The 16,164-nt window shown below is 37.3% G+C and overlaps 4 protein-coding genes across 23 annotated transcripts in view; 2 read left to right on the top strand and 2 right to left on the bottom strand.

Annotated features, from left to right (window-relative positions):
- LOC136238917 (spectrin beta chain-like) overlaps positions 1-6,583 on the top strand; it is an 81,336-nt gene extending 74,753 nt beyond the window's left edge. For 10 of the 14 annotated variants that reach the window (XM_066029589.1, XM_066029587.1, XM_066029591.1 and 7 more), the window contains 8 exons: positions 20-574; positions 622-714; positions 762-813; positions 866-961; positions 1,010-1,089; positions 4,055-4,159; positions 6,204-6,291; positions 6,345-6,583. The gene's annotated coding sequence lies outside the window, so the exon portion shown is untranslated. Of the gene's footprint in view, positions 1-19; positions 575-621; positions 715-761; positions 814-851; positions 962-1,009; positions 1,090-4,054; positions 4,160-6,203; positions 6,292-6,344 lie in introns of all 14 variants that reach the window. The other 4 variants (XM_066029592.1, XM_066029586.1, XM_066029580.1 and 1 more) reach the window with 3 other exon arrangements.
- On the top strand, positions 194-6,470 carry LOC136237803 (stAR-related lipid transfer protein 3-like). The gene is made up of 8 exons (XM_066028010.1): positions 194-248; positions 498-574; positions 622-714; positions 866-961; positions 1,010-1,089; positions 4,055-4,159; positions 6,204-6,291; positions 6,345-6,470. Exons 1-8 carry the CDS (start codon positions 194-196, stop codon positions 6,468-6,470), a joined length of 720 nt encoding a protein of 239 aa, XP_065884082.1.
- Positions 6,485-11,334, bottom strand: LOC136237802 (serine/threonine-protein phosphatase with EF-hands 2-like). The gene is made up of 7 exons (XM_066028009.1): positions 11,257-11,334; positions 10,886-11,071; positions 10,688-10,836; positions 10,536-10,642; positions 9,090-9,250; positions 8,961-9,045; positions 6,485-6,756 (listed from the first exon to the last, which is right to left on the bottom strand). Exons 1-7 carry the CDS (start codon positions 11,332-11,334, stop codon positions 6,584-6,586), a joined length of 939 nt encoding a protein of 312 aa, XP_065884081.1. The 3' UTR covers positions 6,485-6,583.
- A 523-nt stretch (positions 11,335-11,857) lies between these two features.
- On the bottom strand, positions 11,858-14,881 carry LOC136238912 (serine/threonine-protein phosphatase with EF-hands 1-like). 7 transcript variants are annotated; one of them, XM_066029555.1, is made up of 11 exons: positions 14,588-14,881; positions 14,411-14,538; positions 14,300-14,358; positions 14,222-14,254; positions 14,055-14,176; positions 13,892-14,006; positions 12,545-12,591; positions 12,332-12,498; positions 12,186-12,222; positions 11,986-12,135; positions 11,866-11,933 (listed from the first exon to the last, which is right to left on the bottom strand). In XM_066029555.1, exons 4-11 carry the CDS (start codon positions 14,226-14,228, stop codon positions 11,895-11,897), a joined length of 684 nt encoding a protein of 227 aa, XP_065885627.1. In that variant the 5' UTR covers positions 14,229-14,254; positions 14,300-14,358; positions 14,411-14,538; positions 14,588-14,881; the 3' UTR covers positions 11,866-11,894. The 7 variants fall into 7 exon arrangements, with proteins under 7 accessions (XP_065885629.1, XP_065885627.1, XP_065885628.1 ...); XM_066029554.1 differs by having other exon boundaries at positions 11,867-11,933; positions 14,222-14,358; XM_066029560.1 differs by lacking the exon at positions 11,866-11,933 and having other exon boundaries at positions 11,986-12,077; positions 14,055-14,254; positions 14,588-14,880.
- Positions 14,882-16,164: the final 1,283 nt, after the last annotated feature.

Raw genomic sequence — 16,164 nt, 5'->3', positions numbered from 1 at the left:
TACATTGTATTCTTTCCAGTACCTACCGAAGGAGTTAAGCAAGTATAAGAAAATTAACTGGCTCAGTTGGCAGGCATGGTTATGGCCCCGCAAGCTGAAACCATCTCATGGTGTCGTTTTGGAGGAGAGTACTTCAAGAATTAGTGGAGGGGTTCAACGTGTGCAAGAGTCGAGGAGAGCTACTGTAGCCAGCATGACCACCAGTGTGTTTGTGACTCCTAGAACATCACGTCCACATGAGTCTGTCTGTTTGTGTGTATACAAAAGGTTCTGCAGGTGCCCGCACCTTCACCAGTGAGATATGGTACAGCCTCCTGTAGGATACCAGTCCTGTACCAGGAGGATTTCCCTTTATAGTAATTACCTGAGTAGTGTACAGGTGTCCCATGTTTCACTGGGTAGGTGTGACCATGTATAGGACAGTCAACTTTGTGTGGTTTGTATAGTTTATAGTGTAGTGAGTATTACAAAGTGTTATGTGTTGTATTCCACTACAGATGGTCCCAGTGTACAGAGGTTTGATGTAGTTCCTGAAGAGTCAGAAGAGATAGAGGCAGCAACACTGTCAGCACTGGTGAGCTAGTGGTGTAGTATACAACACCATTACTAGTGTCACTATAGGATCACTCTTATATACAACAAGGTGTGGAGAGCCTGGCAGTGACTGAAGAGTTGTTGTCCTCATTGGATGGGTGGAAACTAGAGCGACAAGAGGTGTGTCACTATTGTTGTCATGCCAATGATGTTGTCACGCACTGTAGGGTGGGGTCATGTGCTACAGCTGATCTATAGGTGGCCGTAAGAAGTGGAGGAGTGAGTTGGGTGTGTCAATAAGCAATACAGCCAATCAGATTTTGTTACACAGAGCATCATTAACGTCAACATTATCACACTATGGCAATTCGTATATTATCAGTTTGAACATCAGGTGGATTGGAACCCGCATGTTGCAGTTGCCGAGGTAACATGTGGCTCACATGACTACAATGACAGCTTGTTTTGAATATAGTCATTTTATCGTATCAATGAAAACACCGACCTAACATATGTGGTGTCTACCGAGGCAGGAGGAGGCATTATCAGTACAAGGTAAGCTACTACAACATGAGGTGGAAGTGTGTGAGTAGTTGTATCAAGTGTTATAGAAACTGTTGTTGGTGTGTAAGTACAAATTGTGAACACTTTACTAACACACTACAAGTATACAGAAATTGGAATTTTCAACTAGAGTAGGGACCATAGCACATCAATAAAAAGTACTGAAACAAGTTGGAGTAGTCCATGATATTAAATCACAGTAAAACAATAAGAAGTATTATATCCCTACTGTGCTCAAGATACCATAATGGAAATGCACAGTAGGGATATAACACTTCTTATTGTTTTACTGTGATTTAATATCATGGACTACTCCAGCTTGTTTCAGTACTTTTTATCGATGTACTATGGTCCCTACTCTAGTTGAAAATTCCAAATTTTTCTGTATACTTGTTTGTTAACTTTTTTTTGTAAATAATTATTATGACTGGTGAACCCACGCATGAAATGGTGCCGCGCCCCAGCTATATCAATTAAAAGTGAAGTACACTTCATTGTTGGCTATGTTCAACCCAGTACACAGCAGTACGAATCAAGAACTGTTTGAAAAACACCTCTGCAATCAAAATAGCCACTATGAAAAATACGGACGATTTCTGTTATGAAGAGAAGCCATCACGTGCTACTGCCAAATCGACACTTTTCGCTGTCAGCAAAGATGAATGGGACACAAAAGGAGGACACTGGTAAGTCCATGAAGAATGCATTGTACGTACTGCGGTATGCCAAAAGACACCCCTCAGGCTGAAGCGACTTCGAACAGTGAAAAAATCAAGTCCGTAGCCTTAGTCATTATTGAGTTACGCTTGTCTGAAGGCATCAGTCAGTCAGTAGAAAATACTATTAAATAGTAATCAATAAATAAATTCCATAGCAACTTGTTGAAAGCGTTTCGGGTCAATCTGAAGGCTTGTTTGGGCTTAGTTTTACTTAACCAATACTGCCTCATCGTCATCAGGGGAAATTGATGCTGTTTTTTGGGTGATGTTATTTTGTGGACCACGCCTACTCCTTTGTGGTCCCTACTATACAGTACTATCGTACTGTATGATACACTGATTTGGTGTATATCAGAAACATTTTAAGATAGATATGTGACCTAGTTTGTGAAAAGGTTCCTTTCCACACATTTTACATGTCAACAAACTAATTGTTATAATAGTTGAACACTTGTACTGATTAAGTTTCACATTATATCAAAATGTTACCAAATACTATAACTAGTGGAATATTTGAGTCAATGATAATCATTCAGTATGGTAGTACTGTATAGTAGGGATCATGGAGGTTTGGGCTTTCTTAGAAACTAGTGTTGCACCGATAATCGGATCGGTTATCGGCTGTGTTTTTTGTATATCGGTATCGGATCGGCACCATCATGAAAAAAGCAGCAGATACAGATATCATGTATGTATTTAGAAATACATGCTCGTCATGTTTACAAATGCATCGAGTCGCTTATTCCTGCATTAAAACGTTGTTATTACTGCTTCATTGTACTGTCAGCTGTCGTTATAGCAATACTGCTGCTATAAACAAGTTAAATTGACCCTTCATAGTCAAAGTTCTAGTAGAAATTGCTACAAGATGGACATGCTGTGCTTTATCGGATTGGCTACCTTTATCGGCTTGAAAATATTATCCAATATCGGTTATCGGAATATCGGCAAAATCCCATATCGGTGCAACACTATTAGAAACCAGCCTCACTTTTCCTTCATGACAGCTTGGCAGTATTGGTTAGGCATAACCAAGCCTTCACACCAACACCAAACCCTACCAACAAGTTTCTATAAGAGACTGATACCTCCAGCCAAGTATAAATCAACAGTGGATAAGGCTGTGGGCTTGATTTCTTCACTGTTTCATTGCTTTGTCCTGAGATGTACCTTTTCGCCAATCACAATATGTACAATACACACATCATGGACTAACTTTGTGTTCCAGTTATTTTTGCTGACAACAACATAAGGTGTTGATGGATGATAACGTGATTCAGCTTCCCTGAGGCTGTGTTGACTAGCTGCTGTCACGCTAAATGCCGTAACCACTTGATTGATAACAAAACATAATGACCACTTCACTCTTTCAGTAATTGATTGTTGAGGCAACGTGTTCAGATGCAAAATTTACATGTCTAGCACGTTCTTTCCTTTGATACAGTGTGTGCTCATAGTTATGTTATATAACAAGTTGATGTTGTGTTACTTCTAAACACCAGCCACCATGCAGCAAACATTTACTAACTGAACAATCTTTGTTGCTACATCAAGAATTATTATCGTAGTAATTTGTATTTTGTAATAGATGAAATATTTTGTAGTTCTGTAATTACGTTGCTATGCACTGCTAAGAAGGCGTACTTTGAACAAGCCACTTTAACCCACTAATAATGTACAGAAGTATCTTCTTAACTTTGTCTATAACATTTTCTTACGCAAATTATCTTGGCAAAGCCTCAAAGTTGCTCTTAATTTTTGTTAGTGTGTGTGTGTGTGTGTGTATGGACACACCCCCTTTCAACTTGAAGGAATTCATTATACTAAACCTTCATGATTCCTAATAAACAATATTATCATACTGTACTGTATGACAGGTATAAGGAAAAATTAGGAATTTTAGGTTTGATTAGGGATCATAGAAAAAAGTAGGGAAACAAGGGAGGTCACCTACACCTGAAGATATACTAGTGGACATCTGATCCCTAATTCAGTCATGTGTGTAGACTGAAGTAGGTCCACTAGTATATCTGCAGGTATAGTCAATCTCTCTTGTTTCACTACATTTTGCAGTGATCCCTAATTGAACTAATTGAACTTAAAAAGTTCCTAAATTTTCCTTGTATTTGTCCTTTATATTATCAACGATGATATTTCAGTAATCCCTTGTATACTTGACATGTTGTTGTGTTCAACATTGAGTGTGTGTTGTCACCTACAGTATTGTCATCATGTAGGGATTTTGTCACTGTACGCTACTGGGAGTACAAGAATGGAGCATACTACGCAGTAGGGAAGGCTGTCTCACATGACTCAATGCCTTCTAAGAGTGGAAGAATTAGGTCAGTGTTTATTACCATATATGTGACTATCTCAGCAAAAACTCACACTATACAAACATGTGTTTAAGAATAACAAATTTTAAATAATGTTAAATCACACATGCTATAATTATACAAAGAAACAATTTGTAAATTTTAATCAAGCCATTATTCAGAGAAGCCAGACTCAAAACTATACACCATCTTTTTCACCTGCTCATGGAGAGTTCGAAAATGTTTGTTTTGTTACTGTAGCCTGAACAGTATGTGTGTTATGTGTGTTTGTTTACGATGGAGTAAACGTAAACAAAATTGTTGTCATTCAGTAAAAAACTACCTTCATACCATATGTGTAAGTGACTACAGGACTAACACTATACCTTGATGGATTTGCCACTTCTTGGTGAACATTTTAAGCTAATCTCAATGTTGTAGACTAGTGAGAACAAAAGTGTATTTTATTTTATTTTTAATATAGTCACTGTACAAATTGATTTCCTTGCTCTTCCTACTGTCTAGCACAAAATTACTCACCACAAGCTGAAATTTTGGTGATCCATTCCTTGGACACTAGAGATAATTCTGAGAAAATAAACAAGTTGATTTCTACTTCTAAAAACCAGGCGCCCAGTAAATACCATCCCTTGAATTTATTAACTCTTAACACACTACATGCTGTTAATTTGTTTCTCGCCATGCATAGCAACATAATTGATAAATTACAAAATAATTGGTGAAATACTAAATACGTTTAATTTTAATGTACTGCATGTATTGTTACAAAACATTGCTAAAGAAGTGTAACTTGAGCAAACCACTTTAAACCACAAATTACGTGAAGAAGTATCTTCTTAACTGTTTCATGGTTTGTCTATTGTGTTTTCTTTTACACAAAGCCTCATGGCTGCCATTAAGTTTTGTTCATGTACAAGGGGATACGCCTCCTTTCAGCTCGTGAAGATATGCCATTCCTGGTAGCATACAAGGCCTGTTATGTTGTTTTTCAGTCATTATATACAGATGTTACAGCACACAGGCTAACCTCTACTAAACTGTTTCACCTGGTCTGGCCACATACTCTCAAGTAAACACAACGTAAACAGAAAGCTAAATTTTAATACAGTACGTAACAACCTTTATTCATTGAGTGAAGGTTTATTTTCTGTAACTCAAAGCTGGTTTGCTCATGTGAGTGTTGGACAGACATACTGACACTCAGACACACAGTTTTGGCCAAACCAATTTTAGGAAACCAGGCACATGCGTCCCCCTCTCGCCTGGTGGCACGCATCTGGTTTATAAAAATTTGGAAGTTGTGCAAATTAGATGGATTTTTGCTGAGACAGTCACATAATGGTAGGATAATGTTGTTAATAGTAACTGGTGATACACTCTGGTAAGAAAAGAATTGTTTATGTTTCACGGTCTAATTGTGACTTAAGTAAAAATATATTATAAAGATCACAAAGCTACACTCAACTATTTGTAGAGACCTAAAATGTCCTCATAAACACATGATTCTTTAACACGTCACAACATTGTTGTAGTCTATTGAATTACTTCATTACATGATAATAGACCAGTCATGAGTGCTAGCAACAAATTCCTCTACCTGAAAAGTAGTGTATGTTGAGTGAGAAACTCTGTCTAGCTCTAGTGGTGAGTCAAGTCAAAGTAATTTTTATGAGATTCATGATGGTTGTTCGCTGTCAAGAATTTGAGGTGTTTTGTGCCGTACACTTTTAACTGATGTTCTTGGTATGAATAATACAGTGTGTGTGTGTGTGTGTGTGTGTGTACCCTCTATTGGATTATATGACTGTTCTATTAGAGTATCTTGATACAAGTATAGGAGCTAATCTTCCTTTGAAATAAACTTCTCCATATCCCTTAGTTCCATTGTTACTACACTATTGACTACTAGTACAATATACAGGAGTGTATAACCATCTTAGTAGTCTTATAAGGGATCATGTGATCTAGTTTGTCAAAATACTTGACCTGCCACATTGTGAAACATAAAATTGTCATGTTCTATAATGCTATACTGGTTGTACACTGACAGAGGAGAGAATGGTCCTGGAGGATACAAGTTAGTTTCAGTTGACGATAAGAACACTCTGTTTGTTTGGTTGTGTGATACTGACCTGAAGGTGTGTGACTACCTAACTTGTTGCCATGGTGATGTTAACATGTGTGTTGTTAGGGTTGGTTACCACAGTACCTTATCGACCAAACTATTGCTACCATGTCAATACAAACACATAAAAAACTTAGAAAGTACATTGAGAGTGTAACTATGGACGATGACCTTCCATTGTCCGTCAGTTAGCGATAGGTAAATCCTTTATCATTTCAATGATTTTATTTTATAATGTAAATAGTAATAGTGTATTTATAATGTTTTCACATTTCTGATAAATAATAATTATTGTGATCAGTTGATCATGTGTCACAGAGTCGAAATGATTCAAGGAATTCATTAAAACAGATTAGCCCATCATGGTTGATATCCATGGCAACCGCCATGTTTTTGACAGTTTCTGGAGGGAAATGTGTCCCAGTCACCTGCTCCAGTAGTTGACAACAACTCTCAAATTCTGACATTGAGATATAACCTACATGATGATGTAATGTGTTATTAATGTGTCACTGATCAGGGTTGAACTAATTGTGGTTATAAAATATCAAACCTTCAGCTAACACAATTGTTTGCTGTCACAAATACATTGATGGAAATTGGGTGTGGCCAGTGTGTAAAATGTTCACTCTGTTTATCTTATTCTCCTGTAAAATATGTAATTTATTTAACATCAGAAAACAAGGTGTGGTATTATGTTATTTGTGACTGGCTGAGCAAAACCCACACATTCCTTAAATTCTATTTTATTGCTTCTCTGAAAGCCAAAGTTTCACTCTTGTTTTGGAGTTACGTTTTGACATACCACAGTCCTGTGCTCTCCTTTTTGTCCCATTTGCTGACAGTGCAAGTTGCAGATGTCCGTGTAGTGCTCTTCATTTGTAACACTGTAATGGATTGAATACAAAGCATATTGGCCACTTCACTAATTGATAATCAAACTTAAAATTCTGAATTTTTCCTTATACTTGATTGTTTATTATTTTTGTAACATTATTATGACTGGTGAACTCTCGCACGTCACATTAGAACAAAAAGAATGGCACCAGATTTATTGTTTCTGAACACATGCTCCAAATATCAATTACTGAAATAGTGGTCATTACACTTCATTTTCCAATGTTCAGCCTTTTACACAGTGTTACAAATCAAGAATATTTGGAGAAGGACCTCTGCAATCAATCCCGTCCTGTCAAATACAGGGTCAAACGATTTCTGTTACTTCCTGTCAAATGTAGGGAAGCCATCATGTGGTACTATACCATGAATCAACACCTTGCTCTGTCAGCAAAGACAAATGGGACACAAAAGAGGACACAGGTAAGTCCATGATGTGTGCATGCAGTATGCCAAAAGGCACTTGTCAGGATGAAGCAACATCGAACCTTAGCCGTTATCAAGTTATGCTTGTCAGTCAGTAGAAAATCACTAAATAATATCATTTAAAAACTTCATAGCAAATGTTACAGTTAGTTCTATATCTTATAGCATGTTTCATATCATACACTATAGCAATTGTTTAGAAGCAATTCAGGTTATAGTGAAGGCACTTTTGGGCTATACTTAACCAATACTATGAAGATATTGTGAGGTAGCTGGTTTTAGGGTGATATTTTTGACCAGAAAAGCCCAATCCTTCATGATACTTAATATTGTCAGTATGATGGTGTCTGCTCAGCTGGTCACATTTATACTGGACAGCTGACTGTTATTAGAATGTATCTGAGAGTAAGTGACTGCTCTATTAGAATAGCTCAATATTTTGTAAACATGCATACACCCAATGAAATGGTCAGTAAATATTTTTGACATGAAGTACACAAATACGTTGTAGTGTGTTTATTGTTTGCTATTGTCATACACATTGTATATTATAATAAAAACTTTTGAAGTAATAGTATACTGGAGTAATTTAAAAAAAAAAAAATCATACAGTACGATAGTACTGTATAGTAGGGACCACAAAGGAGTAGGCATGGCCCACGAAATAATATCACCAAAAAACAGCCTCATTTTTCCCCTGATGACAATGAGGCAGTATTGGTTAGGTAAAACTAAGCCCAAACAAACTTTCAGATCGACCCGAAATGCTTTCAACAAGTTGCTACAGAATTTTAAAAATATATTTCTTCAACGGAATTTTCTAGTGACTGACTGACTGATGCCTTCAAACAAGCGTAACTCGATAATGGCTAAGGCTACGGGCTTGATTTTTTCACTGTTTGATGTCGCTTCGGCCCAACAGGTGCCTTTTGGCATACCGCAGTACATACAATGCAGTTACTAGTGTCCTAGTAGTGCACGATATTAAATCACAGTAAAACAATAAGAAGTGTTATATCCCTACTGTGTATTTCCATTATGGTATATTGAGCACAGTAGGGATATAACACTTCTTATTGTTTTACTGTGATTTAATATCATGGACTACTCCAGCTTGTTTCAGTACTTTTGGTCAATGTGTTATAGTCCCTACTCTAGTTGAAAATTCCAAATTTTCTGTGTACTTGTTTAACTTCTGAAATATTTTACTGACACAATACTTGATACTATTACCAGCTACTATACTATTATTACTATACTTTTAAATAGGCAATAAGACCAGTTTTTCCAGACTGGGTCACATATTAAATTGGCTTGATACTATTACCAGCCTACAAGTGACAATATCAAAGTTCTTACCAGAATTATCTTGATCAATTAACTTGAAGATTGTTTCTATTGTTGTTCTGTTGCGATAAAGTGTTTCTGTAATCTTAGCTCCAGCCTGTATGAGGGACATAGATGATGCACTTTAATAAGAGTAATCACCTTTAGTTTGTCCTTAACACAAAACTCATCCAGTCCAGTAGAATAGACCACTCTACCATCCTTGTTGATCTGTGTTAGTTGATGTTTCAGTGTGTGCCATGGCAGGCCTAACTGGAGTACTGTTTCCATGGAATCCACCCATTGGCATACTGTAATTATTCCTATAGAGATTGCCTGATGGTGAGCATTATTGGGAAACATCCCAGGCCCTCCTCTTTGTAACTAAATGTGTCTCCTTAATTTTATAACAATCACTGTATTAACCTGTGGATTTTGATCAGTGATAATTCTAGACCTGAGGGACTTTAATATCATGCACTACTACAGTTTGTTTCAGTACTTTTTATCGATGTGCTATTATCCCTACTCTAGTTGCTTTTTGAACAGTTCTTGATGTAACGGGGTAAACATAGCTGACAATGAAGCATAATGGATACTTCACAATTGATATAACTGGGGCACACAGCACCATTTCTTTCTTTTGATGTGATATGGGGTTCACCTGTCATAATAATTATTTACAAAAAAGTTAACAAAAAAAGTACACAAAAATTAATTTTCACATCTGCAATCAAAGTAGCCACTATCTGTTCCACTACGTGCTAACGCCAACTTGACACTTTTCGCTGTCAGCAAAGGACACGAAGGAGGACACTGATAAGCAGGAGTGGTGGAGAAAGGAGGGGGGCTGTAGCCCTGTGAAAAAGAATTATTTGGTCCCCCTAAAATTATCTATAGCTGTATTGAGAGCCTAGCTCAATAGCATCAATAATTCGAGATACCCTAATAAAGCAGTCAAGATTGATATACTCTAATAGAGCAGTCATAGTATTCTTCAGAGGAGCAGTGTAGCAAGGTACGTATGTATTATTACTATTGTTTAAAGGGATACACAAAAGGTAGATGTCTGTAGTTATAAATAAGGAGATCTAGTTGGTGAGGGGCAACTATTGCCAGCAGGTGGTGACCTTGGTCTTTGACTTACAGCTGGGCCATGGCATCACCAAGCTAGAAGACCTCCAGCCTAAAGGTGTCTCCTCTGCCCCTGTTGGCAAGTCCATGAACAATGCATTGCACATACTGCATTATGCCAAAGGCACCTCTCAGGTCGAAGCGACGTCGAACAGTGAAAAAAATCAAGCCCGTAGCCTTAGCTGTTATTGAGTTACGCTTGTCTGAAGACATCAGTCAGTTACTCAGTCAGTCAGTCAGTCAGTAGAAAACTCTGTTAAATAATTTTCTTTTAAATTCTGTACCAACTTGTTGAAAGAATTTCGGAAAACTTGTTTGGGCTTAGTTTTACCTAACTAATACTGTGACATCATTGTCAGGGAAAATTGAGGCTGGTTGATTTTTCATGGGCCACACCTACTCCTTTGTGGTCCCTACTATAGTACTGTATGATAATCATTTTGATTTACAAATGTGCAGTACATGTCTGATCACCAGATTGGGTAGTGTCGTATTGTTGAAACTGGTTCAACAGGTTAGTCCTGTTACTGTTGATGTGCTTCTTCAGCTCTTTAATGGCGGACGACTCTATCACACTAATTCTGTAGGACAGTTAGTTAATGATATAACAACAAGTGGTACACTACCTGTGTCTTAATGACAACTTTAAGTGACCATCTTTATTAGTGTTGAGAAACTGTACAAAATGTAGTTCCCTGTTAGGAGTCATCTTAAGATAAGCTCCCTTGTTACTACCATGTTGATAATAATTGGATGAGGAGAATATTGTGATCACCTGACCCAGTATAGCATCACATGAGGTCACATGACATCATATAATATACCTTGTTGTTATGGGTAACCTCATACCCCTCATCCTTACACTCATGTGACCTCACTAATAAACTGATATTGTTCCTGTCTAACACCTTGTCTGTGATGTCCGGACCAAAGTAGACTCCACCTCCTCTCATTGTGTTTGGCTTGCTGCCATTGGTTGGTACAGGATCACTCCATAACACATCAAATAACTAGTGAGATAATAGGGAGACTATTTGATTGGGTGGTAATAACCAGACTGGAATCCATTCTACTATAGATGTGATCATACAGCCCTCCCTCCCTCCCTCCCCTTATGTCACTCCCTTATCTGATTCTTATTACCAGCTGCTACCTAACGTTAATTCCTCTAACCCATAGCCCTCCCTCCCCTTACCTGCCTCCAATCCTTGTCACTATCACCAGTTGCTATACTGCTACCTCCTTGTGGTTGTAGTACTGGAATACAACACATTATTAGATTAGCAATGTAACTGAAGATTAATATCGTATACCTGGAAATTTCAGCGGAATGTATATTTCATGATTATGTACTTTGTCAGGATTTTTGCGCTTTAATTTCATGGATGCTTCTTTACCCAGGATTTTCACATTTTAGTTTTCATCAATCGGTTCGAAAATTTTTGTTCTCTGCTACACAGCTACGAAAGATTTGGATTGATTTTAACTTCAAACATCACACAGATTAATAAACCACGTAAAAACCAAGTAGCACAGTAGAGCCGATCTCTGTGTGAGGCACAGTTTAATCTTGCAGTAGGCTAACTTCTTTCGTGCACCACGCCCACTTTAAAATTGGGAATGGGTGATACTGTTTGTAAGCACATGTGGAGTCCACATATACCTACAAATACTATCACACAACACCACTTTCAGGATGGTGAGTTGAAGCTATATAAAATTTCATGTGATAAAATTTCATGGTATGATGTAAAACTTCACGGTACTAACCACGAAAACCGTGAAAATTACATACCACAAAAATTTCCAGGTATACAGTAGTAAAATTTATCATTAGAATAGTTTGAACAATGTGTAACACTCTAAACACAACTACCAACAGAACCATGTGAATACATAAATATTTCATAAGATATAAGATCACCTTGTTCCTGTTGATAGTGTTGAGATGTTTGAGATCAGTAGAAGGAGATATTCCACCATGAACTACTAACACTTTACCGTCTATCAGACATGCTACAGGTAGCCACCGAAATACTTCATTAAATAGTGATATTATAGTATGACCATTGTCCTACACTTGTGATCAATAACTATTAGACAAGTAACAACACAGTTCCTTACTGGATACTTCATTGTCACTTCATCAACAAATCCATATCTGTAGAAAATGGTGGATTATTGACAGAACACACACACGCACAGACACACACACTGGTACACATATGTACGAACAAATACTGCACGATTACACATACATACACACTCACCTTATGTTCATGATGTAATCCTCGTGGTTACCACGGTTAATAAAAATGGCAGATGGATAGAGTAGTAAGAGAGAGAATAATATTAGAGCAACTTCAACTGAATAACTTCCCCTGTCAACAAAGTCACCATTGAAGATGTAAGGGTTGTCATTATCAGGTAGTCCATTCTGTAGTCACTACAACATGTCGTGTTGCTTCATCATTCAACCTTACCTTGTGAAATATTATCAGTAAATAATCTAAGTTACCATGGAGATCACCTAGACAACCATGTACAATGTCACTCCACACATACACAGGTTGGTAGCCATGAAATTTAAAGTGGTCAGATTGACAGTTTTTAGAACTAATCTATTAGAATATTTGATTGCTCTATTAGAGTAACTGAATATTTTCTTAGATTAAAACCTGACCATTTGGCAGTGGTGACACTCCTGGTTGGTAGTAGTGGCTACATAGTACATGTGTGGTGAATAGCCAATGGAATTTGAGTAGCAAATTTGAATTCTGTGATCTCATTGGCTATCACTGCACATACACAAAGTAGATATAGACAATGTAAACAGGACACATGGTATTGTGTTGTACAGTAAGTTGTCATTAAATACAAACATGTACTCTGATCCTAATTTGACACACACGAAGGAGGTATTAATTTAGACACCAACCTTGCTATGTAAACATTCACACTGCCATATATGGCTATGAACAATGTACCATCATAATTTGGTTTGAATATGCAAAATTTATACATCATTAAATCTAGCTATTGCAATTTGTGTTATTTTTCATGCAAATAATTTCTTGTTAATATAATATTATGATTAACACTGAACAAAATGCAAGTAACTTTATGCCGACTGCTCTATTAGAGTATTTGCAGCACTGGGAACTAGATGTACCCATAGTCTAGATATTACACAATAAGTAAGAATGAAAAATTTATGACAATATTATATGAATTTTTTAATACTGATAATGAGTTTTATTTATTTATTATCAACTTTACCAGTTAGGCACTGGAGGGTGAACACAGAAGGCAGAGCCTGTACGAGGTGTTTACCACTAGCCTAGGAGCCTTAGCAAAAATCTTGAGTAAGGTACCCTACAACAAGTACCTAGGAGGGCTGAAAGAAAGCCAACCCATCATGAATTTACCTGCAGGCCACCCAGAGATCTAAAAATTAGTAGCAGGCATTTTGGCTAGATAGAGAGTGGAGCAAAATAATTGTGAAGTTATTTTACAACAAAAATAAAACAGTATTTGCCAAATTAACTATGTGTCTGACTATCTTTAATATTATAACTATTGGTTTTCAAGACACGTCACCCGTCAAAGAACATCACTGATATTCTTACCATTGTAGCTACCATTACTGGAACATCAAGATACTCTAATAGAGCAGTCATGTAAAATAAATTTAAATCTGCGCGAAAAATTTGTTGCACGAATAAGTGTTTTGTCACTTCTACAGGTAAACTGCTTGTGGGGATATTAGCTACAAATTAGTCGGCTGAAGACAGGTAATGGTTTGAAGTGATGACAAAATTATGACGTACCACAGATAGTAATTTGTTGTGATATATGAGTGGTTGCCTTGGTGATGTTGGGTAGTGATTGTAACAACTTGCACACTTTAGTCAATATCAACATCACATAATGATCATGGAGTATCTGTAAAATGATGTTCCTTTAATAGTGACACACCCACAATATACCCACCTTAGCTTGTTTAAAACTGACAATCATTGTTTGAAGCCCTTTAAGTGTCATCGGCAACTGGACATGAGGTCCATCATAGTCATCAGGTACCTTCACTGTATCCAAGTGTGGACCATCATCTTCTGTAAGTAATGTCAGACATGTGTGTATCACATGTATAACCTTACCATCCATAGATTGTAGACTACGCCTGTTAGTTCCTATGGTAACATATCAACAACACCAGTTATCACTGTATGGCTCACCTTGTAGTGACTTGTAGTGACTTGTAGTGAACCAACATGTTACCAAAGAAGGATTGTAACTGTTTCATGGTAGTAGTGAATAGTTGACAGGTCAGCAAGACTGTCACTTACTTTTAACTGATCTTGCTCACTGATGTACTCTAACTTTTGAAATATACTCCACACACAACGTCTTCTAGTTTCCATCCTCGCTACGTATCTTCTGTACCACTGCTGTATCAATATGGCCGCTCTGATTGCTGTAATAGATAACTTAGCCCCTCCCCTCTATGGTGCTTGATAACTCACAGCGTTCAGATTTGCTTAGTTTGCTGACGGTCACATGATGCGAAACCATTTTTATAGTTCCACCCTGCGCGCCACAACCCATCGTCTTTATGTAGCACTGAGATGTGACAGATGTAACGAACTCGTTTCATCGACCATCACTTCTATTCCACACTCTATTGTAAACAATCAATTATGGTCTCCAATTTACGCGGATTCTATCACGCGATCATTGTTCATTAGGTTTCCACGCAGAAGAGCGCCCCCACACAACTTTTTTGGTAAAGACCGGTCACGCCCCCTACCATAAAGGAATCTCCATATTTGGTTAAGAAACCGCACTACATATTAAAAATGGGGGGTCTGGATTCAGTGGAATGGAATGAACGGTACTTAGGTAATTTCAATTAGTGATCACCTCTTTTAAAAGACCACCTCTAACAAAGACCACCTCTTTACAAAGACCATTTAACTTTAATATCTGAATTGTTGTTTTAGAGCCCTATAAGACAGTCTTATTGATGAATTGTGTGCCACATGTTATGTCCCCTAGAAAAGCCGGCGCCAGTGATATCTGATTTATGATACAGTAATAGGTATATACCCCATACAAAAAACAGCTTGGCTATACAAAAAATATGTGTCCACGAAACTATAAGCAACTGGCAACTAAAGGAGCTAATATCTAGAAATGAATGTCAATATATACTGGCAACTCAGTATAATTTACAATAATCTTGGTCCTTTATCATTGACTTATGCAATCTGACTGTATTAATTCCCTGTAAATCTAATTGGCTAGTAAATTGGTATCTCTCTCAATAGTCCGGTGTTGTAGAGGAGAAAAAAGGCAGCTAGTTCTAAGTCCTTGAATTAGGTTAGGCAATCCTAAGGCTGCAGCACATGTTACTGTCAGACCTTCAGTGCTGGTCACTGTAAAGTGCTAATAATAATAAATTACTAGCCAATTAGAGTTACAGGGAATTAATTAGGAATGCAGCAAGACTGTACGAGTGAATGATGATGGACCAAATTTTTATAAATTATAGCAAGTTATTTGTCAGCATTTCTTGGCCTCACCCAAATAATAGCTCCTTTAGTTTGTCAGTTACTTTTAGTTTGATGGGGACGTCACTTTATACAGCCAAACTGTTTTTACATGGGGTATATTGCTGTATTACAAATCAGATATCACTAGGCATGTGGCGCACAATGCAACTGATCAATAAGACCATTCTATGGGGATACACTCTAAAACAACATTTAAACATTAAAGTTAAAACGGTCTTTAAAGAGGTGGTCTTTGTTAGAAGGTGGTCTTTATAAAGAGGTGACCACCAATTGAAATTACCAAAGTACCATTCCATTCCACTGAATCCAGACGCCCTTAAAAATGGGAATCAAATGCCATTGGTGAATTTTGCACACTGTATAGGGCATGGCTGGTTAGCACTTCTTTCATTGTTAAATCACTCGATTGGTTACGAGCGAAAGTAACTGGTATGCCAGTCTTACTAGTATGGAATTGTTTTATGTCAGATTTTAGCGTTACTCCTTTTTATGAAATTTAATTCTCAATGGCTACTGTTGATCAAGGA

Source organism: Dysidea avara, chromosome 11 (assembly GCF_963678975.1).
Source record: "Dysidea avara chromosome 11, odDysAvar1.4, whole genome shotgun sequence".
Taxonomy (NCBI): domain Eukaryota; kingdom Metazoa; phylum Porifera; class Demospongiae; order Dictyoceratida; family Dysideidae; genus Dysidea; species Dysidea avara.
Note: the sequence above shows the minus strand (reverse complement) of the source record. Positions and strands in the feature narration are given on the sequence as shown.